Raw genomic sequence first — 26,543 nt, forward strand, 5'->3', positions numbered from 1 at the left:
TAACTGGCACCTGAGCAAGTTGGTCTTTTGGATTTGAGTGCCGGCCGTTTCTGGAAATATATATATATATATATATATATATATATATATATATATATATATATAGTGACCGTTTTACATTCTTTTTCATGCAGTATCCCCATACTTGAAGTCCCTCTCTATGGTGGCATCTAACAAGCTACTGCACTTGCTTGAAGCTTTCTCCAGCCCCTGGTTCCTCTTCTCCTCCCCACAAAATCATCATCTTGTTTTCTTCCTGCTTGAAGTGTTCAACAACATTATCCAGTATCAGTTTGATGGTGAGTATCTGTTAGCATATACGTACTCCGGTATCTCTTATTGTTCCCTTATTGTTCCAAATTATTTGACTTTTGCAAACTTCATGGTAATTTCTGTAGACATACACATGTTGTTGTTGTTGTTGTTGTTGTTTTTTTTTTCCTCTTTAAGTTAACGTTCTCATACCTTTTGTTCACATCCATCTAACTATTTTGCTTTGTTATCAATAGGTAACTCAAGTCTAGTTTATGCTATTATACGGAAGCGGAATGTATTTCACCAGTTAGCAAACCTCCCTTCAGACCCCCCATCAATACAGCGTGCACTGCAGCGAAAAAAGAAACCAGCTGAGCCAATATCCCGCACCAACTCTCAAGACGGAGCTTCCATGGAGGGTTCACGGCCTGCTGCTCCAGCAGAACCAGGCACCCTGAAAACCAGTCTTATAGCCACACCTGGTAAGTTTAGGTACTATGTTTTAACATGCGCCATGCGCCTGCCTAGCAATGACCTATACCTTTACCAATGTCCTCAACAAATTTCTGTGGCATTGGTTTATACTGTGGGAGTCAATCCAGTTAGTTGCAAGTTTGCGAAAGTGAGTTTGTTCCATCAAATTTGCATAAATTGCACAAATGTATGAGAAAGAAATTAGAGATCCAATTAGAAAGGCCAATTAGCTGTACCTACGGCAAGGTTGCACAACATTTCTCCATCGGGGTCCACAATAGATCCACAGGACATACATTGGGTAGTAGGTGGCGTCAGGAGGATTGGCACTAAACTGTTTTTAATATGTATCAAATGGATGATTTTTGCTTTTTTTATTAATAAATGAAAACCGTTTTTCATTATATTTAAAGTCTTTTTCATTATATTTAAAGTCTTTCCAGAGTTTTGGAGCACAGATAAATGGGGATACAGTGAATATCCTGATTGTCGGGATCCCGGTATTCAGGAGACTGATGCCGGAAACCCGACAGACGGTGATATGCCACCAGACGTATGGGGTCATTCCGACCCGATCGCTCACTGCAGTTTCTTGCAGCGCAGTGATCTGGTCGGAACTGCGCGTGCCACCCGTCGTTGCCTAGCGGTCGCCTCTGAGGCAGAGGCGGTCGCTGGGCGGGAGGGGGCAGGACGGCGGCATTAAGCCGCTGTTTAGGGGGCGTGGTCCGGCCAACGCAGGCGTGGCCGGACCGTTGGGGGGGCGGGCTACGGCGGCTGCGTGACGTCACACGCAGCTGCTGTGGCCCGGGGAGCGACGAGTAGCTCCCGGCCAGCATGCGAAAGCTTCGCTGGTCGGGAGCTACTCTTGAAGTGCAAAGACATCGCCGCTGTGCGATGCCTTTACACTTCTGCAGTGGGGGGCGGCACTGACATGCGGGGCGGACTAGCCCTGTGCTGTGTCCCCCCCCCCCCGCATGTCAGTGTGAATGATCGTAGCTGTGCTAAAGTTAGCACAGCTACGATCGACTCGGAATGACCCCCGTAACCCTGACAAGCGCTCGGTATTCCCACTCAGTGGGTCCACACCACCAACCGAGTGGGGATAGATTCTGTGGCGCGGGGGACTCGCTGCTGGGATTCCAGCAGACGGGATGCCGCTGTTGGTATAGTGACAGCTGGCATCCCATCTGCCGGGATTTTGTATGTATTCCGATAAATGTATGTTTACTAATTTTTCAGTGTTTTTATGCAAGTTTGTAAATTGTGAAATAAACACTTTTTTCTGCAATTTCAATACTGTTCCAAATCATTTAATTCATTATTGAGCTTTTTAGACAAATTCTCCTGTAAAGTGACATGTCTTATTGGCCAAATTATGCTATTTAAAACTGCCCAAGTGCATGATTATTTATTAGGAGGGGTGTACCAGGGGTTTTACACTATGGCCCTCTTTCCGAGTTGTTCGCTCGTTAGCTGCTTTTAGCAGCATTGCACACGCTAAGCCGCCGCCCTCTGGGAGTGTATCTTAGCATAGCAGAATTGCGAACGAAAGTTTAGCAGAATTGCGAATAGAAATTTCTTAGCAGTTTCTGAGTAGCTCGAGACTTACTCCTACACTGCGATCAGTTCAGTCAGTTTCGTTCCTGGTTTGACGTCACAAACACACCCAGCGTTCGCCCAGACACTCCCCCGTTTCTTCAGGCACTCCCGCGTTTTTCCCAGAAACGCCAGCGTTATTTTCGCACACACCCATAAAACGGCCAGTTTCCGCCCAGAAACACCCACTTCCTGTCAATCACACTCCGATCACCAGAACGATGAAAAATCTTCGTTAGGCCGTGAGTAAAATAACAAACTTTTGTGCTAATTTACTTGGCGCAGGCGCGCTGCGAACATTGCGCATGCGCAGTTTGCGACGAATCGCTCCGTTGCGAAAAAATCTAACGAGCGAACAACTCGGAATGACCTCCTATGTACTGCAGATTTTCCTTACCTTTTCACTTGCTCAGAGGGGTACAAACAAGAAAAAAAGGAATTTCATCTAGAAATTTGTGCGTTTGCCACAGGACCCAACTTGCACCTAATTGGATAGACTCCATAGTCTGAGCTATTCACTCATCTCTGGTCTCAGGGTTAAATGGGAGGCTGACATGGGTCCCTTGCAGGACGAGGTGTGGCAGTTAGCTTTGTGGTGTCCTCACATTTCCACAACCTCAATTCGATTTTAGCAAATACAACTATTCTTATTGCACAGGATGTACCGCACTCCAGTACATTTGTGCAGATTCGGGGAGTGCAAGAACTGTAGATGTCCTAAATGTGGGGTTTCTGATGGCACATTCCGGCACCTCCACTGTAGTGTCCCCTGATTTCCTTGTCTTGGGACAGAATTATTCGTGCTGTTGGCCTAATTTAGATTTGTACGCATACCGATGGTTTATGTACAAATCCGATGGTGTGGGGTCTGGGCAGGCACAAGACCGGCTCTGTGCATGTGCAGAACAGGTCTTCTGATAACACGCGCAGACCCCTGTCAGACACAGCATGTTTAACATGTACTCTTAAAACTCCATAAAACTACTTAATTAAATCCATTGTGTATAATATCCTATTGCAACGTACCTCTCCAGCTATAGAGAAGCTAACTGAGAAATCTCAGGTATCGGAGGATGGAACTCTTCGAGCTGTGGACCCTGAAGTACCTTTATCACCCGGAGAGAGCAGTCTGCCCCGTCCCCTGAGTGACACCGAATCTCAGAGTGGGGTATGTGAGCCTAACTTTGTAATTCCTGCTTCAATTTAAAATCTAGTGAGCCTTCTAAAACTAGCAAAAACGCAAGGTATTTTTAAATATATAATATTTTATTATTATTATTTTTATTTTATTTTTTATTACCAGTTTTTTACATAGCATGCACATATTTTGCAGTGCTTTACGGAGAATATTTGTCCATTCACAGCAGTCCATGCCCCAGTGGATCTTACAATCTATATTCCCTACCACAAGTGCACACTAGGGTTAATTTTGTGGAATGTTGGTGGAATTTATTCTCTTAGATCATTCTTCTGTTGTAAGTTTATAACTATATGTGCTAGGCTATAGCAGTGAGGTTAAGCTATACCGCAATTATTTATTATCTGTGGCATTGATATGTAGCTGAGTGAGCCATGAGTTTATAATATTCTCATAGACCAGTCTGACTCTATGGTTTTTATAGCCCTTGGAGAGAAGAGCTGCATTTTACTACTCAAGCATTGCAGTGTAATACTATGGGGGGAATTCGGTTGATGGTGGTGAATTTTACTGAAAATTAAAACGGGCTTGTTCTTGATTTATTTTGCCCAATTGTAATTCAATGAAAGCCCTTTTTTGCTGTAAAGTTTACCTGCTATTGTTCGAAAACACAGGCACCCGGGAACTTATCCCGGATCCCTGTGTTTTCGTGATTGCGGCGGCAAAAAAACAGCACCTCCGGGCAGGTGAAACATAATCTCTGATAGTGCCGGCTATCAGAAGTAGTTGAAATCTCCCCCTCCCCCCCTGTGATTAGACATGGTAATTTACAGTGAATAATTTAATCCCCCCCCCCCTATATGTCTTCTGCAATATAACTTGTGTTGTTGGTTTAGGACTAGATCACTTAAGGCTGAATTTTGCCAGAGAAAAGTGCAGTGTTTCATGGAGAAATATGGAATGAGGCAAATAATCGTGGGATCAGTTTTGAAAATTGTTTCTTTCTATTTACATGATATTTGTCCTTATTTTATAAGCCTGAAAGTCAACTGTACTCCTCTACATACAGAGCGCTGACCTGACTGCCCACTGATGTGGTCATCTGGCTATGCTATCACTATATAACTCCATTATATTCTGCAGGATGCTGCACAAAGCAGGCAGACCAGACGTCAGTCGAGCACCTCATCTCATTGGAACCCATCTACAGACTGGGTGAGTCAGGGTGGTATGTTCACATGTATGCAGGAAACAGAGAAGGAAATATTGTGCAGACAGAAAGGTACACTGATGGTTAATAAATAAATGAGCTGATTAAAAGTTGGGAGCAAAGCAGAACAAAGGCGTAACTGTCCAGAAATGCGTGGGGTGCATTGTGTAAATACTGGCTGCTCTTATGAGCTAAGACAATCCCATCCTAAATCTAAATCTCTGCACATTTTAAATATCCCACATCCCACCACAATACAACATGGTATTGCCATTGTGCAAAGTTACTCCTTTTTGTTTTAATATTATTATTATTAATAATAATAATAATAATAATAATAATAAAAAATCCTTTATGTGGTGCCACAAGGTGTCTGCAGCGCCTTACTTACAGTACAGGGTATTGCAGAACATGGAGATGGTTTATAAACATTGCTGCATCAGCAGTCATAATACCCAAATAAGCAGCAGGGCAGCAGAACCCAATGGTGAGGTGATGTAGTAGGCAGTGGGGAGGAGATGAAGGAAAAGCACATGAGGGAAGAGGACCTTGCGTTTGAGAGCTTACAGTACTTCCAACTCTGATTCAGCACCAAAACCACTTGCATTAAGATATAACCTAAAGTGGATTTTATCTGAGGATAAATATGTTTTACATTTCATTTTAAGGCACAATTCAAATGGGTTTTTTTGGGCGCCCATCAGAGCAATTCAATTGTTGCTCTGATCGGGCGCCCATTACTTTGCAAGTGCCCAAATAGATGGGTTTTAGCCGCCAATAGAAGATAATCCCATATAAAATCCTGATTAGTGAACCTAAACTCCTATTTGGGCACCTAAACTACCGATTTTGCACATTGAGAACATTTCTTCTCGTCACCTCAGGAGGCAGTGATAAGAAATGTCTCCTCTGCGGCTAATGGGCGCCCGAACAGAGCAACAATTGAATTGCTTCTGCAACCCCTAGTGTTAGCTGGAAGGGAAAATAATGAAATAATCCTCTATTTGATTTATTCCAAATAAAACAGATGGAAAAGAAAACAAGGAAACAGGGAGTACAGGTCAAAAACATAACTGCGTTTAGGGTAATAAAAACATCATATAGGAAAGAAATGTCATAAGTCTTTATTGAGATGTAAAGTATACATCAAGCCACCTCTTGCATCCCACTAGTGTAACATTTTGTAGTAAAATGGAACTGTAGCTTTGGCACAAGGAAAGCTTACTGCCTTCCTTTGGGGACACACCGTTATATTGTGAGCCCTTTCTGTCTATCCATAGAGTGTTAAATATGTCCAGTAGTGATGGTGGAAAATTGATAAGGCCGGTCTTCTAATGGAGACCTCATATTCTTGTATTATTCTTGTTCTCAGCCCTCGTTAATTTGTAGTTACTTGTGGAACAGTTAAGCTGGCTACACCCTGACTGATATATCTTTGGAGTGTCGGCGGATGTGTACCCCCGATATGTCTGTGAACTACGTTGGCCCCTGCAGCACAGCCGATGGCTATTATATCTGCTGATGTGTCAGCGCATCGTGTGATGTGTATGTACACTAGCTGCAGGGGAAGACAGTGACTGACTTCACAACTGGGAGGGCTGATGTAAAGGGAGGGATTTCACTATGAACTCTTTGGGATGGTGAGAGGGATTTCACTATGAACTCTTTTTGGGTTGGTGGGATCCCAACCAATTAACAGCCCGACGGTCGGCATGCCGACTGACGGGGACTATTTCCACTCGTGTGTGTCCAAGACACCCATAGAGTGGGAATAAAACCTGTGGCAAGCGCAGCGAGCCACCGATCCCACAAGGGGCTTCGTTGCGCTTGCTCTCCCGTCGGCATTCTAACGCTTGGGATCCCGGCGTCTGTATTGTGACCGGTGGGATCCCAAACGCCGGTCACCCGAACCCAATGCATTGTAGGTATGGTGCAACAGGTATAGGTTGATATGTGTCTTGGTATTGACTTTTATGCTGGGATTGAGAAAATGACTTCTAACACCGTAGTTTTATTTTGGCATAGGCATTGGGGGTCAAATTGGGACCTTCTTGTTGGTTTTTTCTTTGTTTGAACTCCCATGTTTATGGTGAAGTTGTATTTAAGCATGCTCTGTCTAACTCATCCGATCAATCCCCTTCCTCGTGCTGCTTTTACATTTATTTATATTTCTCGCTTTCTTCTGTGCCTTTTAGCCATGTGTTTATATCACTAAGAATACTTGCCTATATTTCTCTGACGTCCTAGTGGATGCTGGGACTCCGTCAGGACCATGGGGATTAGCGGCTCCGCAGGAGACAGGGCACAAAAATAAAAGCTTTAGGACTAGGTGGTGTGCACTGGCTCCTCCCCCTATGACCCTCCTCCAAGCCTCAGTTAGGTTTTTGTGCCCGTCCGAGCAGGGTGCAATCTAGGTGGCTCTCCTAAAGAGCTGCTTAGAAAAAGTTATTAGGTTTTTTATTTTCAGTGAGTCCTGCTGGCAACAGGCTCACTGCAACGAGGGACTTAGGGGAGAAGAAGTGAACTCACCTGCGTGCAGGATGGATTGGCTTCTTAGGCTACTGGACACCATTAGCTCCAGAGGGATCGAACACAGGCCCAGCCATGGAGTCCGGTCCCGGAGCCGCGCCGCCGACCCCCTTGCAGATGCCGAAAAGTGAAGAGGTCCAGAAACCGGCGGCAGAAGACTTTTCAGTCTTCATGAGGTAGCGCACAGCACTGCAGCTGTGCGCCATTGTTGTCAGCACACTTCACACCAGCGGTCACTGAGGGTGCAGGGCGCTGGGGGGGGGGCGCCCTGGGCAGCAATGATAATACCTTGTTCTGGCTAAAAATACATCACATATAGCCCCTGGGGCTATATGGATGTATTTAACCCCTGCCAGGTCTCACAAACACCGGGAGAAGAGCCCGCCGAAATAGGGGGCGGGGCCTATCTCCTCAGCACACAGCGCCATTTTCCTGCACAGCTCCGCTGCGAGGAAGGCTCCCAGGACTCTCCCCTGCACTGCACTACAGAAACAGGGTAAAAAAACAGAGAGGGGGGGCACTTTTTTGGCGATATTGATATATTAAGCTGCTATAAAGGAAACAACACTTCTGTAGGGTTGTTCCTATATATTTATAGCGCTTGGGTGTGTGCTGGCAAACTCTCCCTCTGTCTCCCCAAAGGGCTAGTGGGGTCCTGTCTTCGATAAGAGCATTCCCTGTGTGTCTGCTGTGTGTCTGTACGTGTGTGTCGACATGTATGAGGACGATGTTGGTGTGGAGGCGGAGCAATTGCCGGTAATGGTGATGTCACCCCCTAGGGAGTCGACACCGGAATGGATGGCTTTGTTTATGGAATTACGTGATAATGTCAGCACGTTACAAAAATCAGTTGACGACATGAGACGGCCGGCAAACCAGTTAGTACCTGTCCAGGCGTCTCAGACACCGTCAGGGGCTGTAAAACGCCCTTTACCTCAGTCGGTCGACACAGACCCAGACACGGACACCGAATCTAGTGTCGACGGTGAAGAAACAAACGTATTTTCCAGTAGGGCCACACGTTATATGATCACGGCAATGAAGGAGGCTTTGCATATCTCTGATACTGCAAGTACCACAAAAAGGGGTATTATGTGGGGTCTGAAAAAACTACCTGTAGTTTTTCCTGAATCAGAGGAATTGAATGAAGTGTGTGATGAAGCGTGGGTTAACCCCGATAGAAAACTGCTAATTTCAAAGAAGTTATTGGCATTATATCCTTTCCCGCCAGAGGTTAGGGCGCGCTGGGAAACACCCCCTAGGGTGGATAAGGCACTCACACGCTTAGCAAAACAAGTGGCGTTACCGTCTCCTGAAACGGCCGCCCTCAAGGATCCAGCTGATAGGAGGCTGGAAACTACCCTGAAAAGTATATACACTCATACTGGTGTTATACTGCGACCAGCCATCGCCTCAGCATGGATGTGCAGTGCTGGGGTGGTTTGGTCGGATTCCCTGACTGAAAATATTGATACCCTGGATAGGGACAGTATTTTATTGACTATAGAGCAATTAAAGGATGCTTTTCTTTATATGCGAGATGCTCAGAGGGATATTTGCACTCTGGCATCGAGAGTAAGTGCGATGTCCATATCTGCCAGAAGAAGTTTATGGACGCGACAGTGGTCAGGTGATGCGGATTCCAAACGGCATATGGAAGTATTGCCGTATAAAGGGGAGGAATTATTTGGGGTCGGTCTATCGGATTTGGTGGCCACGGCAACAGCCGGGAAATCCACCTTTTTACCTCAGGTCCCCTCCCAACAGAAAAAGACACCGTCTTTTCAGCCGCAGTCCTTTCGTTCCTATAAGAACAAGCGGGCAAAAGGACAGTCATATCTGCCCCGAGGCAAAGGAAAGGGTAAGAGAGTGCACCAAGCAGCTCCCTCCCAGGAGCAGAAGCCCTCCCCGGCTTCTGCAAAGCCCTCAGCATGACGTTGGGGCTTTACAAGCGGACTCAGGGGCGGTGGGGGGTCGACTCAAGAATTTCAGCGCACAGTGGGCTCACTCACAGGTGGACCCCTGGATCCTGCAGGTAGTATCTCAGGGTTACAGGTTGGAATTCGACAAGTCTCCCCCTCGCCGGTTCCTACAGTCTGCTCTGCCAACGTCTCCCTCAGACAGGGCGACGGTATTGGAAGCCATTCACAAGCTGTATTCTCAGCAGGTGATAGTCAAGGTACCCCTCCTACAACAGGGAAAGGGGTATTATTCCACACTATTTGTGGTACCGAAGCCGGACGGCTCGGTAAGACCTATTCTAAATCTGAAATCTTTGAACCTGTACATACAAAAATTCAAGTTCAAGATGGAGTCACTCAGAGCAGTGATAGCGAATCTGGAAGAAGGGGACTTTATGGTGTCCCTGGACATCAAGGATGCTTACCTGCATGTCCCAATTTGCCCTTCACATCAAGGGTACCTCAGGTTCGTGGTGCAAAACTGTCATTCTCAGTTTCAGACGCTGCCGTTTGGATTGTCCACGGCACCTCGGGTCTTTACCAAGGTAATGGCCGAAATGATGTTTCTTCTGCGAAGAAAAGGCGTATTAATTATCCCTTACTTGGACGATCTCCTGATAAGGGCAAGGTCCAGAGAACAGCTGGAGGACGTAGTAGCACTAACCCAAGTAGTGCTGCAACAGCACGGGTGGATTCTGAATTTTCCAAAATCTCAATTGACCCCGACGACACGTCTGCTGTTCCTGGGAATGATTCTGGACACGGTTCAGAAAAAGGTGTTTCTTCCGGAGGAGAAAGCCAGGGAGTTATCCGAACTTGTCAGGAACCTCCTAAAACCAGGAAAAGTGTCTGTGCATCAATGCACAAGAGTCCTGGGAAAAATGGTGGCTTCTTACGAAGCGATTCCATTCGGCAGATTCCACGCACGAACTTTTCAGTGGGATCTGCTGGACAAATGGTCCGGATCGCATCTGCAGATGCATCAGCGGATAACTTTGTCTCCACGGACAAGGGTGTCTCTTCTGTGGTGGTTGCAGAGTGCTCATCTGTTAGAGGGCCGCAGATTCGGCATACAGGACTGGGTCCTGGTGACCACGGATGCCAGTCTGAGAGGCTGGGGAGCGGTCACACAGGGAAGAAACTTCCAGGGAGTGTGGTCAAGCCTGGAGATGTCTCTTCACATAAATATACTGGAGCTAAGAGCGATTTACAATGCTCTAAGCCTGGCAAAACCCCTGCTTCAGGGTCAGCCGGTGTTGATCCAGTCGGACAACATCACGGCAGTCGCCCACGTAAACAGACAGGGCGGCACAAGAAGCAGGAGGGCAATGGCAGAAGCTGCAAGGATTCTTCGCTGGGCGGAAGATCATGTGATAGCACTGTCAGCAGTGTTCATTCCGGGAGTGGACAACTGGGAAGCGGACTTCCTCAGCAGACACGATCTACACCCGGGAGAGTGGGGACTTCATCCAGAAGTCTTCCACATGATTGTGAACCGTTGGGAAAAACCAAAGGTGGATATGATGGCGTCCCGCCTCAACAAAAAACTGGACAGGTATTGCGCCAGGTCAAGAGACCCTCAGGCAATAGCTGTGGACGCTCTGGTAACACCGTGGGTGTTCCAGTCAGTGTATGTGTTTCCTCCTCTGCCTCTCATACCAAAAGTACTGAGAATTATACGGCAAAGGGGAGTAAGTACGATACTCGTGGCTCCGGATTGGCCAAGAAGAACTTGGTACCCGGAACTTCAGGAGATGCTCACGGAAGATCCGTGGCCTCTACCTCTAAGACGGGACCTGCTTCAGCAGGGACCGTGTCTATTCCAAGACTTACCGCGGCTGCGTTTGACGGCATGGCGGTTGAACGCCGAATTCTAAGGGAAAAAGGCATTCCGGAAGAGGTCATCCCTACCCTGGTAAAAGCCAGGAAGGAGGTGACTGCACAACATTATCACCGCATTTGGAGAAAATATGTTGCGTGGTGTGAGGCCAGGAAGGCCCCGACGGAGGAATTTCAACTGGGTCGATTCCTACATTTCCTGCAAACAGGATTGTCTATGGGCCTCAAATTAGGGTCCATTAAGGTTCAAATTTCGGCCCTGTCGATTTTCTTCCAGAAAGAATTGGCTTCAGTTCCTGAAGTCCAGACTTTTGTAAAAGGAGTACTACATATACAGCCCCCGGTTGTGCCCCCAGTGGCTCCGTGGGATCTTAATGTAGTTTTGGATTTTCTCAAATCCCATTGGTTTGAGCCACTCAAATCGGTGGATTTGAAATATCTTACATGGAAAGTAACCATGCTACTGGCCCTGGCTTCAGCCAGGAGAGTGTCAGAATTGGCGGCTTTATCGTATAAAAGCCCATATCTGATTTTCCATTCGGACAGGGCAGAACTGCGGACGCGTCCTCAGTTTCTGCCTAAGGTGGTTTCAGCGTTTCACCTGAACCAGCCTATTGTGGTGCCTGCGGCTACTAGTGATTTGGAGGATTCCAAGTTGCTGGACGTTGTCAGGGCATTGAAAATATATATTTCAAGGACGGCTGGAGTCAGAAAATCTGACTCGCTGTTTATACTGTATGCACCCAACAAGCTGGGTGCTCCTGCTTCTAAGCAGACGATTGCTCGTTGGATTTGTAGCACAATTCAACTTGCACATTCTGTGGCAGGCCTGCCACAGCCTAAATCTATCAAGGCCCATTCCACAAGGAAGGTGGGCTCATCTTGGGCGGCTGCCCGAGGGGTCTCGGCATTACAACTCTGCCGAGCAGCTACGTGGTCGGGGGAGAACACGTTTGTAAAATTCTACAAATTTGATACCCTGGCTAAAGAGGACCTGGAGTTCTCTCATTCGGTGCTGCAGAGTCATCCACACTCTCCCGCCCGTTTGGGAGCTTTGGTATAATCCCCATGGTCCTGACGGAGTCCCAGCATCCACTAGGACGTCAGAGAAAATAAGATTTTACTTACCGATAAATCTATTTCTCGTAGTCCGTAGTGGATGCTGGGCGCCCATCCCAAGTGCGGATTGTCTGCAATACTTGTACATAGTTATTGTTACAAAAAAATCGGGTTGTTATTGTTGTGAGCCGTCTGTTCAGAGGCTCCTACGTTTGTCATACTGTTAACTGGTTCAGATCACAAGTTGTACGGTGTGATTGGTGTGGCTGGTATGAGTCTTACCCGGGATTCAAAATCCTTCCTTATTGTGTACGCTCGTCCGGGCACAGTATCCTAACTGAGGCTTGGAGGAGGGTCATAGGGGGAGGAGCCAGTGCACACCACCTAGTCCTAAAGCTTTTATTTTTGTGCCCTGTCTCCTGCGGAGCCGCTAATCCCCATGGTCCTGACGGAGTCCCAGCATCCACTACGGACTACGAGAAATAGATTTATCGGTAAGTAAAATCTTATTTTTTTGCCTTGGATATGCCATGCTGTTGGTTTCCTATGCTTTACCCAGTCCAAATAAACAATTCTTTCTGGTGATCTAACTACATGGCTAAAAACACAAAAGGAAGCTAGAAAGATAAAACAATACATATAGTAAAGAGGGTAACATATTCATGTCCTTTTTAAAGGTGGAAAGCCCATTTTAATATAGTACCATGGCACTAAAGATGTGTCAATCCTATAGGCAAAGAGAAGCACTAAGAATCAAATATCTTAAACACTTCCCACGGACATCTAGCATAACATATTTTTTTATTTCTCAAAGTGATGTTTAGCTTTCAAGAAAGAAATAGATTGTCACTGAATACAGAGGTTTCAGCAATTCTGCATCAATACTGTTGACAGGTATATGGCTAAGTTGAAGTAATAAATTGTCCACTTTAAACATCCTACAGACCAACACCTCACATGCCATAGATTACAGCCAGATGAGACTAGCAGTATAACATCTAGCAGTAAAAAGCAATATATCCCAGAATAACCAAAAGGGAAGTATTTATCTCTACTATTTTGATGGTAAGATTGTAAATACCAAAGGAAAAAAAAACATTGAGACGCAGTGCACTAATTGGGGTTCCTGGTCATGCTACATGTTGACATTTTTATGTGTTTACCGTTTCTGCGTTGACCAGTTCACTGTGTTGACCTTTTTCCCATGTTGACCATGTCCACGTTGATCAGTAGCGGTCGACCTATGTACCTTAACTAGGTCGACCCTTTGAACCATAAAACTTGTAAAGTTGGTGGGGGAATAGAGAGGCAGATGTATTAACCTGGAGAAGGCATAAGGAAGTGAAAAACCAGTGATATGTGCAAGGTGATAAAGGCACCAGCCAATCAGCTCCAATATGTAAATTAACAGTTAGGATCTCATTGGCTGCTGCCTTTATCACCTTGCACATATCACTGGTTTATCACTTCCTTATGCCTTCTCCAGGTTAATACATCTGCCCCATAGTGCTGCCTATTAATTAAACTGTACCAGAAGGTCCTATAGGATGTGCTTGTATAAATAATGCAGGCCTATTGCAGCTGTCTGTAGTCCTTTACAGTTTGACCTATTCTTGTGAATTCTTATATAACTATAAAATTTTAATAATTCCAACATATGTCCAAGTGCTGTAGCCAAATCCGTTTTTTCTTACATTGTAATAGGTTGGCTGTTTCTGTGTCAGATTTTCTGTAATGAATAGATAGAGCATTGGCAGCAAATAGTACTCCAGGTACACTATTTACTCCTATTCTAACTTCATTTCTATGACAAATGTCAACAGGTCATGTCCTGGAAGGTGAAACTGCCACTTCAGACAATCATGCGGCTGCTGCAGGTCCTGGTGCCGCAGGTGGAGAAGATCTGCATTGACAAGTGAGAGCGGGGCTGGGAGCTCATTGGTGACGGTGGCAGCAGAGAATGGAACAACTGAGGGTGTCAGTGATCATTAAAAGCATAACGAGGGATGTCTGTTAAAAAATCTTCTTGATCATTTCAATGCATATGACATATAAGGATTTTTTCCGTCTGACCATTTATGTGAGAAAAGTCTATATAGCTTTTTCTATTTTCTGTTATTGGGAACTTGGTGTATATTTATAACATTCAATTCTATGTTGTATGACTTAATTGAATATGTTTGTTTTTTTTCTTCAGTTTTTAGATGTTCATGACTATGCAGTAGAATGTTTGCCTCTGTACTTGGAATGTCATGCACTAAACGTTTGTCTCTTGGTAACTTGCAGGGGACTGACAGATGAGTCTGAAATTTTGAAGTTCCTACAGCATGGTACCTTGGTGGGATTACTGCCTGTTCCTCACCCTATACTGATCCGAAAATACCAGGCCAATGCCGGCACTGCTATGTGGTTCCGTACATATATGTGGGGGGTCATCTACTTGAGGTGAGAATTGCACTAGTAAAATAGAACTTGGATTTGCAGTCAGTTGGGAAGTGCTGCATATTGGGCAATGCTGATAGTTTGGACAGGCAGGGTGGGTGATGTTTGTGAAATTGGCAGGAAACTAAACACAGGAATACACTACGGGCAACTTGCAATTGAAAATGTATCTTTCTATAATCCATTGCACCCCAAGAATAATGCATTTACTTACTGAAGGGCACACAACCAATGTCCACATGTCCGGGGGAATGTTTTGTGGGTTTTTAAACATTTTTTTCTATTATGGTGATCTCACTCCTGTGGTTAGATCAATACTGAAATATATTCTACCAGCACAGTGAAATACATTCTAGACACAGTTAGTGCTTTACCTCTGTTGCAACATATTTCTAAATATTGCTCTTGTTTTTAAGAATATTATTGCATAGGTAGAGGTTTTCAGTTGCACTTAGCAGGCACTTATTTCAGATACATGCATCTTCTCTTGGTGTATTGGGAAGTTGGGTAAACAAGTAATTGCAAGTGTGTATGTTAGTAATGGGGAGACCTAAATGCTCTAGGAAACAGGGCACATCTTTTAGTATGGATGCAATCCCCGTATTGTAATGCATAAAATATTTTTGGTACAGGACTTTATTTGGTTCTGATAATAGTGTTCATACATCTGTATGAAGTACTCAACAGAGAGCATTGTTTTTGGTTCTCTTCTCTGTAATCCATTTTCTCTAGCAGCCATAAGGGATATTGGGGAGACTTAGTACGATGGTGTATAGACAGGGTCCAAAGGAGCCGGTGCACTTTAAATTTCTTCACTGGGTGTGCTGGCTCCTCCCTTCTATGCCCCCTCCCTCAGCAGTTTTGAAAAAAAGTGCCCTCAGGATGCACATCTCTGCAGCTCCAGAGGGTTTTCTTCAATTTCTTTTATAACTTTTATTATTTTCGGTATGTTTAGGCAGCAGCATACCTGCACCGGGGGAGTTGGGGGGAAGGGGGGGGGGGGGACGGTCACTGGCCTTGCGAGGTGTCAGAGCCACTTCCCCGCTGCAGGACGGTGTGAGAGGTTGTTAGTTTAACGGGGCACTGCACCTTAGCTGTCGCAATCACAGCACGCAGCACACCCCTAACACTAGCCTGAAGGTGACTACAGTGGTTAGTACAAACCGGGGGCCCTGCTAAGGGGGTCCCCAAGTTCAAGGTGCGGCTGACACACAGGGGAGGTAAACGGGACCCTTCTGGGGGGGACCCGCTATAGCCCTCTGTGTAGACTGGCTAGCGGTGGCTTAAGCTAGCACTTCTGTGATGTTTTTGAGCACTTTAGGAGACATTGGCAGTATAAAAAACTCTGCAGCTCCGGCGCCACTGGGGGGGCGGAGCTACCTCAGAGCGGGACCAGCGGCATTTTGGCGCTTCCTCTGCTTACTGCAGCAGCAGCAGCAGACTCACACAGCTCCTCCTGACACTCAAGACACGTTGGAAAACTGGTACAGGGTGTAGCAAAGGGGGAGAGCGACTATTGTACACAATCTGTGTCCTATGCAGGACAGAAATCATAGGTTTTCACTGTGATATAGTAAGCTGACAGCTTCACTGGGACTGTGTAGCTGGGGTGTGCTGGTCTCCTCTCTCTGTATCTCCTCTCACATACAGTAGGGGTTAGGCTTGCTAAGTATTACTGTCTGTGTGTATGTGTATGTCATTGTGATTTACTGTGAACATGGGTAAACACAAGCTATGCATTGTATGCCAAACCAGATTCTCTCCCTTTTCATCTGATTCTGTTTCATGTGAACAATGCAGCCAATCTTCACAACTCAGTGAGGGGGCTGGGGGAGAGGGTCAAGAGCCTTCCTGGCTAGGGGTCCTTAAAAATATGATGTCTGATATATGTCATCTCAACTCACTGCTAATGTTTAAGACACTCAGCTACTACAATAGACTGTTGCAGACTTAGCTGCCAGGGCAGATGTTGCACAGTCCCCACTCTCACACTCAGCACCACAAAAGCGTAGTTTACCTGCTCTACTCTCTTGATTTAGATGAAGAGGTACAGGAGGATGGGGAGGACTAGGATCCCGTTAGTGGGGACTCCACTTCTGCTCAGGGTAACCCCTCATTCTGGCTATACGGGACGTGTTAAAACTCCCTTTAGAGAACGCTACGTAAGAGCAGTCGTTTATTTTTACGCAGAACAAGCCTAATGTCACTTTCCCTGATTCTGCAGAGTCAGATGACCTGTTTAAGTTAGCAAAGATTTTTGTACACTTTCCCATTTGCTACTGAAGGTAGGGAATTCTGTGAAGAACCCCCGGTGTTGATTTATCAGTCTATCGACTGTCTAAAAAGGCGGTGCTGCCTGCCTCGGGCTCCTTTACCATAAAGGACCCTGGGGACAGAAAAATAGAGACTACACTAAAGTCTATCTACACAGCAGCAGGTATATCTCAAAGGCCGGTCATAGCGGGTTGTTGGATGACTTATGACATTCACACGTGGGCTTCTCAAATTCAGGAGTGCCTCTCTGGGTATATGCCTCTGGTCACTATGGTGACTCTCCTGAAGCACATTCAGGACACTGCACGCATCCTGTGTGACTCGCTCAAGGAGATGAGCAATATTAGGCCATCTCTAATTCCACTGCTCCCTACATCTCCAACTTCCTCTCCCTTCATACTCCATCCCGCCCACTACAGTCGGCCAGTGACCATCGCCTCTCCTTTGCCCTGGTCACTGCTTCCCGTGCACGAGTTCAAGATTTTGCCCATGCTGCACCCCTTCAGTGGAACGCGCTCCCCCGCTCTATTAGACTCTCCCAGACCTTGCAAAGCTTCAAATGGGCACTGAAAACCCACCTATTCATCAAAGTGTACCCTTCCGATGCATAACCTAGTCCTGAGGCTGCTCCTCCATCCCCCTGCCACGTGCCTTGAACATCTCTGCTTTGCTTTCATACTGCCATCAGGCTACCTCCCGCTTGCTTGCACCTCATGTCATCTGTCTGTTGCCCCTTCCCACTAGATTGTTAGCTCTTCAGAGCAGGGCCCTCTTTTCTCGTGTTGTCAAAGCCCTCTTCTCGACACATTTCACTCGCAGCTCTCTACTACTCAGCGACCATCTTTACCCACTTTTTCTCCTGCTGGTAAAGGCCTCATCTCTATCTATGGCCGCCAGTCCCAAGTAGTATGATGATTACTCCCTCGCTTCTTACAACTTAGCTGTATTATGTTTTGAGAATTGTGGTGCTCTTTGTTACCTGTACTCTATTTGTGTTATATATTTATTGGAATGCTAAGTTTTGTCTCCCTGTACTGCCCTTTTCTAAAGTTACTGCGGGGAAATCTACGTTTCTCCCCTCTGGGGCCCCGCCGGCTAGGCGTTCCTACCCGGGGCTATCTATTCAGTCCTTTTAGTCTAACAGATTTCGATCCAATGCGGCTAGAGGCACCAGAAGTAAGACAAGAAGACCTGCAAACACTGGTTCTCAGGAACAGAGCACCAGTTCTGCTTCCACTAAGTCCTCAGCATGACGGTGCCCACCCACCCCGAGGGGATCTTGAGGTGGGAGCTCGACTGCGTCACTTCAGCCGCATCTGGGAAAGCTCCTGCCAGGATACCTGGGAAAAGGACCTAATTTCTCAGGGCTACAAGCTGGAGTTCGATGGTGCTCCTCCCCAATGATTTTTCAAATCAAGCTTGCCAGCTTTTGAGGATACGCAAGTTACGTTACAACAGGCCATCCAAGAGTTGGTCCAGTCCCACTTCATTGTTCCAGTGCCAATACAACAACGAGTAAGGGTTATTACTCCAACCTGTTTGTGGTACTGAAGCCGGACGGTTCGGTAAGGCCCATTTTGAATCTAAAGTCCTTGAACCCTTATCTCAGGGTTTTCAAGTTCAAAATGGAATCCTTGAGAGCAGTGATTGCGGGCCTGGGAGAACAGGAATTCGTTGATATCGAGGATGCCTACTGTAACTTCATATTCCAATTTGGCCGCCTCATCAAGCTTATCTGAGGTTTGCCCTAATGGACAATCACTACCAGTTCCAGACACTACCCTTCGGCCTGGCCACAGCTCTGAGGGTATTCACAAAGGTAATGGCGGAGATGAATATCCAGCTCCGGGTCCAGGGGGGTCAATGTTATCCCTTAGCTGGACGATCTCCTGATAAGAGCAAGATCCAGGTAGCTTTTATTGCTCAATATCGACCCCACTATCCAACTTCTGTCACACCATGGGTGGATCCTCAATTTACAGAAGTCCCACCTGGAGCCAACTCAGTGGCTCCTGTTCCTGGGGATGATACTGTGGCGCAGAAGGTGTTCCTCTCGGAGGACAAAGCAAGAACACTTCAGGAGATGGTCTGCATGGTGCTCCGAGCTGCTCGAGTATCTGTCCATCTTTGCATAAGATTGCTGGGGAAGATGGTTGCCTCATACGAGGCGATCCAATATGGGAGTTCCATGCCAGAACATTTCAATTGGGTCTCCTGAGCAAGTGGTCCGGATCACATCTGCAGATGCACCGGTTGATACGGCTGTCACCTCAGGCCAGAATTTCCCTCCTGTGGTGGCTGCAGTCCTCCAATCTCCTGGATGGCTGGAGTTTCGGTATTTAGGATTGCATCCTCATGACGGATGCGAATCTGAGAGGATGGGGAGCTGTCACCAGGTCTGCTTCAGGTCTCTCCTCTGCTCAAGGATCACACGATCCAAGTACAGTCGGACAACGCCACAGCAGTGGCGTACATCAGTAGGCAAGGAGGGACAAAAATCAGAGCCTGCATGCGAGTGGTGTCAAAAATACTTCTCTGGGCGGAAAGAAATGCAAGAGCAATGTCAGCAATCTTCATTCGGGAGTGGACAACTGGGAATCGGACTCCCTGAGTCGTCATGATCTCCACCCGGGGGAGAGGGGGCTCCACTATCAGGTGTTTCAGCAGATCGACCGGTGGGGCTGCCCACAAATAGACATGATGGCTTCTTGACTCAACAAAAAGCTTCACTGGTATTGCTCACGAACCAGGGACCCTCAGGCGAGGGCAGTGGATGTACTGACGTCGCATTGGCCTTACCGGCTGGTCTACCAGTTTCCTCCGATTCTGTTGCTCCCAAGGGTGCTCAAGCAAATCAGAAATCAAGGAGTCCAGGCAATTCTGATTGCTCCGGATTGGCCTCGGAGGGTGTGGTACGTGGATCATGTCCGTCGAAGATCCTTGGCCTCTACCACTAAGAAGAGATCTTCTTCAACAAGGACCGTTCGTCTACCCGGACTTACGGCGACTTCGTTTGACGGCATGGAGGTTGAGCGGAACATCCTAGCTCACATGGGCCTTTCCAAGAATGTTATTCAGGTCATGGTTCAGGTCAGGAAACCTGTGTCATCGAAACACTATCATCATATCTGGAAAAGATAAGTCTCTTGGTGCAAGGAACGCACGTATCCGCCTGCAGAATTCCACTTGGGTCGTTTCTTAAGTTTCCTGCAGGCTGGTGTGGATAAGGGCTTACGTCTGGTTTCCATTAAGGTCCAGATTTCAGTTCTCTCAATTTTCTTCCAGAAGAAATTGGCAGTGTTGCCAGAAATTCAGACCTTCTTGCAAGGGGTACTCCACATACAACCTCCTTTTCAGCCGCTTGCGGCACCCTGGTATTTGAATGTAGTGTTGGAACCGCTGATGATGGTAGAATACAAGTACCTCACGTGAAAGACTGTGATGTTACTGGCCCTGGCTTCTGCTAGACGTGTCTCAGAATTGGGGGCCTTACCGTGTAAAAGTCCATACTTGGTCTTTTACGAGGACAGAGCGGAGCTCAGGACTAGGCAGCAGTTCCTGTCGAAGGTTGTCTCTGCGTTCCACCTGAATCAACCTATTGTGGTTCCGTCAAGTTCTGACACTTCTGCTCCACCAGAGGCATTGGATGCTGTGCGAGCTTTGAAGATGTATGTCAAGCGAATGGCTCGTATCAGAAAGATGGATTCCTTGTTCGTGCCCTATGATACGCAGAAATAGGGTTGTCCTGCTTCAAAGCAGTCCATTGCTCGTTGACGTAGGCTTACTATCCAACAGGCCTATGTGTCTGCAGCCTTACCTGTTCCGAAGTCTCTGAAGGCCCACTCTACAAGATCGGTGGGCTCTTGGGCGGCTGCCTGAGGAGTCTCGGCCTTGCAACTGTGCCGAGCTGCTACCTGGTCGGGGAAGAACACTTTTGTAAAATTCTACAAGTTTGATACCCTGGCCAAAGAGGATATCCAGTTTGGGCAGGGTATCTGGAACCTTTGGGACGTCCTCATCATACTAAGTCTCCCCAATATCCCTTACGGATGCTAGAGAAAATAGGATTTTAATTACTTACCAATCAATCAATCCTTTTCTCATAGTCCATAAGGAATATTGGGCACCCGCCTCAGTGCGTTGACTTTTCTGCAGGTTCTCTTTATATGGTTACCTGTTCAGCTGTTGGTGTTTGTTGTTTCCAGCCATCGCTGGTGGTTTTATGTTCGTGGTGTGCTGGTGTGTAAATCTCACCACGAGTTGTTATGATCCTTCTTTCAAGTATGTCCTTTCTCCTTTGGGCACTGTTTTACCTATAACTGCCTGTGGGAGGGGGCATAGAGGGGAGGAGCCAGCACACCCAGTGAAGAAATTTAAAGTGCACCGGCTCCTTTGGACCCCATCTGTACCCCATCGTACTAAGTCTCCCCAATAACCCTTATGGACTACGAGAAAAGAATTTCCCGGTAGGTAATTAAAATCCTGTTTTTTCACATCTGTGATATTTCCTGTAAATCTTTTTGATATGTGATGCTCCTTTTACACTGAAATAGATTTGGAGCGTGACGTTCTGGTAAGTTGTATATATAGTATCACTGGAGATGAGGTATGATGACATTGGAGGCTTGGCTAGGGCTAGATATCGCAAAAAAAAGTTTACTAAGAGGAGGCCTAGGTATAGTGAAGAAGATGCACATAGCTTCTACAAAGGTCTAGCGTATACATTCCTCTGTTATAATCTACTTAAAAAAGTATCTGAGGTTACAGTCCCTTTAAGTAACAGACTGCCAAAGTTTGGTGTATGTTTTTATGCATTGAGCCATACTTTTATATTTAAAGTCGTTGGGATCATTACTAGTTTTTATATTCAACTCCTACGGTGATAGGTCAGTTTCCAGTGATAAATGAGCCCTACATTCTGTTTTGTGTGTAAGAGCAAAACTCTGTAGATATACAACAATACTGTATATTTACTTAACATTAATTCATATGTAGCGCCAGTACAGGTATATACCACATCACTTTACAATTGGGATTGAACACCGTAATAAAACTCGACTACGGGGTAAGTATTTACAAAATAGGTTTTGCTATAACCCAGGGATATATTTACAAAATAGTGGCTTGCAACACGGCCTGTATGGCCTTTAAACACCATTGCTTGCCAGTTTAAGGGGTACATTTACTAAGCAGTGATAAGAGCGGAGAAGTGAGCCAGTGGAGAAGTGCCCATGGCAACCAATCAGCACTAAAGTAACATCTATAATTTGCATACTATAAAACTATACAGAGCGGCTGATTGGTTGATGGAGAAATATCTCCACTGGCTCACTTCTCCGCTCTTATCACTGCTTGGTAAATGTACCCCTTAAACTGGCAAGCAATGGTGTTTAAAGGCCATACAGGCCGTGTTGCAAGCAACTATTTTGTAAATATATCCCTGGGTTTTAACAAATGGATTAAGAGGTAAGGCCCTACTTGTAATCTTTATCAGTGGCAGTTGGTTATAAATTATAGAGGCTTCTGTATGTTTTGTCAGCATGGAACATGAATATGTCAGCGTGACTGACTGCATCCAGTATAGAATACTGACATTAGTTTGAGTTGCTGTTTCAGATTTGTGAACGTTGACATTTTGTCTTTTCCATTTGTAGGAATATGGACCCTCCTGTTTGGTATGACACCGATGTGAAGTTGTTTGAAATCCAGAGAGTTTAGACATCACCTCCTGCTCAGTACCTGTTACATATGAAGTCTTGTCATAGAATTCTCTCTCTCACAATCAGGCATTTACACAGATTATTGACCACTGCAGTACCAAATGACGATTTCCCCGTGGACACAGACATATCATGCCACTTGTATCATTGATCTAGTTTAGTTAATTTTATTTTTATGTTTTACACATTGATTTAGATTAGGGCTGGGCAACTTGTGGCTTTTCAATGACAATCCTCCATGTGCTATTCCAGCATGTTTGCAAATAGTAGCTCAGAAATAGACCATGTGGTACCCTGCGCCTGATTTACACAATCTTCTCACTGCATCCGTGTTAATTATCTTATTAAGTAGCACTGTCATCTCCATGTTTATGTGAAATCAGATGTAATCTATTAAATTATATTAATAAATATAGATGTGAAGTGTCTGTGCATGACGGGGGTCAAGGGTAGTGGGGTCAGTGGTTTCAGTGCTCTATAAATCCATTACTCTGATTGCTGAGATAATTAAGCGTGACAATTATAGGTAGGCTTGGTGTGTGTTTGCCTACCCTTGTCCTGTATTGTGTTTTTTGAATTTGTTTGGATTATTGCATCTCCACCCCAACATCACAATCTCTCGCAATAAATCCTCCGCTCTGCCCATATCGTCTTGTTTTCCAACAACAAAGTTAATTATGTACAGAAGCATGTCATGTTGAATATTGCCCTGCCCTTTTGATTCCTTGAATACAAGGCTGCTCTTAAGCAGGTAAAAGCTGCTCTATAATAGAGGAACTAAAAAAAGAACACAGGATATTTAGTATCTATAGCGTCTATCTAGGTCTACAGACTAAGATATAGAAAACAAAGGGTATCATAGCCTGTATTAACTGATGGCAATCCATTAGCTTGAGTCCCTTTTGTATATGGTACAAGTGGCTGTACCATAGGCATGGCTAGGAGCTGTCATTGAGTTAGCAGTAGGTCTATCACACTCAGTCCACAGCTCATTGGGCGAGAAACACCCTCCCACACAGGTTACATCCAATGGGAGGCTCTGCCCTTTGGCTGCTGTGTGTTCCCAGAGCAGGATTAACAATGGGGCTGATGGAGTTGCAGCTCTAGGTCGACACCCCAAAATAGGCCCACTGCATCTGGAGCAACTTACCCTCCAACAATTTACACATAAAAATCGATACAAATTCGAAAAGGGGCGTGGCCACAGGTAAAGTGGTGTGACCACGCCCCTTTTTCTATACTTTCAAGGGAAGTTTGGAGAGCCAGAAATCGGTACAGACCATAAAAAAAAAGGTACTCTACCTGCCAAAAAGGTACAGTTGGAGGGTATGCCGCTGCATCTGCAGCAAGTCTCTGCGCTGTATATATGGGGGAAAAAAATCCTTTTACTGCAGCGTCCTATGTCCTGCTGCCAGTCCGCCTGCCCCCTCTGGCATCAACAATCCCCACTACCTAGCCGCGGGGCAGGTGGAACAAAAGCTGCTTCGGCTACCGGCACAGATGTGTATGAAAGCGGCGCAGTGGAAGGCTTTCATAGCCCTCCCTGCACTGCATACTCTCTGAAGCCCCGGAACATACTCTGCGCGTGATGTCACATAAGTGCCTCCCCGCCACAGCTGCACCGAGAGGCCCTGACTCCGCAACACAGCAACTGGGCTGTAACGGATAGAGTGGGTGATATCGCAGAGGGTAATGTCTGGACGCTGAATCTTTGTAAAAGGTGACCGTGCTGTGCAGTGCAGTGGGTGTGCAGTGTCAATGACACTGCACAGCACTCTCACCTTTTACATTGATTCAGCGAGTCAGTCAGTTCTGCCAGCCAGTCACTATTAGCGCCGGTGTCCCAACGCGCCGCATTACAGGGAAGTAGATGCACTAAATAAACTAAAGCTCCCAGCAGTCCTTAGCGCCGAAGCATTCCGGCACTAAGGCCTGCTGGGAGCTGTAGTTTGAGTGCACCTTCTTCCCTGTAATGAGGCGCGTTGTTACACCGGCGCTAACAATAGTGACTGGCTGGTTAGCTGCTGTGCGAGTCTCTGGGAGAGCCACGGCCAAAGGGAGGACAGCAGCTTAGCTGCTTCCAGGAGGAGAAGCATTACCCGCCCCTCCCCCACTCGCAGTACCTCCGTGCCCCCCCCCTCCACCATCCCTTCCTCAGACACCCCCACACACACCCCTCCGGACCCCATCCCCCACCTGCAGCACCCCCTCACCAACCCGCGGCACCCCCGCACCCACAGTGGATCCGGACCCTCACCCGCGGTACCTGCCCCTCCCCCACCCGCAGCACCCCTGCAACCACTCCTCCCCCACTCGCCACTCCCCCAACCACTGCACCAACTAGGTGATTCAGCAGGCCCTGCGTGCGCTGCTCACGCTGTTGCAAGGGGCTATGACCCCTTAACCATCACACGCACTTTGTCCGTGCAATATTTAACCACTCGCACAATTATGATTGGAGGTAATACTCCATATAATACAAATATTGCATGCCACAAGGGCGTGCAAGGTTTAAGGGGGCGTAGCCCCTTACGACGGTGTGTAGAGCGCCCGTAGGGCGCAATAAATCATTTAGTGATATGTGAAAGGACCACTAAGCTCACACCTAAGGAGAAACCCATTCATCAGCTGCCAAATCTAACCATAAAATGACAACACAAAGCCTCCTGAATGATGGTAAAGAACATGACTGTATGGGAAAAATTAGTTAGGTAAACAAAATAACAAATAAAAACAACAATTGCCTTACCCCATATTGTATACTAGTCCCCAACTACAGTATACCTGGATTCCTTACTACCAGCATCATCCCATTGCATACCCAAATCACCTCCCACTCTGTATACCAATCCCCAACTATGGCATACCTTCAGTGGCATACGCAGGATTTCTAGAGGGGGGTTTCCAAATGCAATTCACAATCTCTCTCTCTGCGGAACATTAGCGCATGTGCAGGAGACTGGGGGAGAGGTAGAAGAACCTAGTAACAACCCTGGATATTAATGTACACATTGGTCTTTTTATACACTGGATACTGTATGGAATACGGAATTAATATTTAACACTATAGATGGTCTATAGTATAGGCTGTATCAAACATATTTAAATAATATAAATACCATAATAAATAAATACACAAATACCTGTATAATAGAACCAGTACTGCACTTTCTAAGCACACATTCTCCCACCTCATGGTAAGGCTCCTGGTAGCTGCTCTCTGGTCCAGTGCAATGACTGAGGACTCAGATCCACACACACAGCAAACTTGTCAGAAGAAGCTGCTACCACTGGGCATGTGCAGCAGCTCCGCTCTCCCTTGCACTGCGTGTTATAATTTGAGCAACTTGCCAAGTGGAGGGGGGGTTTTCTGGGCAACCGGAACCCCCCCCCCCCCTCCCCCCTGCGTTTGCCTATGACCTTACTCCTTAACAATCACCTGAACACAAACTGTAGAAATCTCCCACCCAGCCACCCCTAACTTAAGATCACACAGTACAAACAAGGTATAGCTGGTGGGAGCTAACTAGTAGATAATTGCAAATGCAGGGGCTCTCCAGCAATGTAATGCCTCTGTTAAAACAAAGATAAACCGCAAATATGTAACACTGTAACCCTTGATAGACTATTTAGAGTCAAGCTGCACCAGCATGGGGAATAGGACTAGGGAGGCCAATCCCGGGCCGTTTTTTCAATCCCGGGATTCGGGATTGAAAAACGGTCAATCCCGGGATTACAGTAGGGATTAGAGAAAATTGTAGGGAGCAGGGCTGGAGGGAGTGTGTAGGTAGCGGTGCGGGAGGTAGGGAGGGTGTAGGTAGCGGTGCGGGAGGTAGGGAGGGTGTAGTAGGTAGCGGTGCGGGACTCAGTCAGGACAGAGGGTGTAGGTCGCGGCAGGGAGGGAGGAAGGCTGCACGGAGGGAGATAGGGTGGGTGTAAGTAATAGTACTTACTATTAGACGGGCGGCAACCATTAAAACACTGAACGCTGCGGCATTTCAAATGAAGCGCCGGCCGCCAGCCAACCAGAGCTGGCGGACCGGCAG

General features: G+C 46.5%; 1 protein-coding gene across 1 annotated transcript in view; it reads left to right on the forward strand.

Moving 5' to 3' along the window:
• HID1 (HID1 domain containing) overlaps positions 1-22,908 on the forward strand; it is a 138,225-nt gene extending 115,317 nt beyond the window's left edge. Inside the window, exons 13-19 of the mRNA XM_063960666.1 lie at positions 135-299; positions 510-737; positions 3,360-3,493; positions 4,607-4,678; positions 13,885-13,976; positions 14,348-14,506; positions 22,432-22,908. Of these exons, the coding sequence (XP_063816736.1) occupies positions 135-299; positions 510-737; positions 3,360-3,493; positions 4,607-4,678; positions 13,885-13,976; positions 14,348-14,506; positions 22,432-22,495 (914 nt within the window). The 3' untranslated portion in view covers positions 22,496-22,908. The remainder of the gene's footprint in view (positions 1-134; positions 300-509; positions 738-3,359; positions 3,494-4,606; positions 4,679-13,884; positions 13,977-14,347; positions 14,507-22,431) is intronic.
• Positions 22,909-26,543: the final 3,635 nt, after the last annotated feature.

This window comes from Pseudophryne corroboree, chromosome 3 (genome assembly GCF_028390025.1).
Source record: "Pseudophryne corroboree isolate aPseCor3 chromosome 3, aPseCor3.hap2, whole genome shotgun sequence".
Classification (NCBI taxonomy): Eukaryota; Metazoa; Chordata; class Amphibia; order Anura; family Myobatrachidae; genus Pseudophryne; species Pseudophryne corroboree.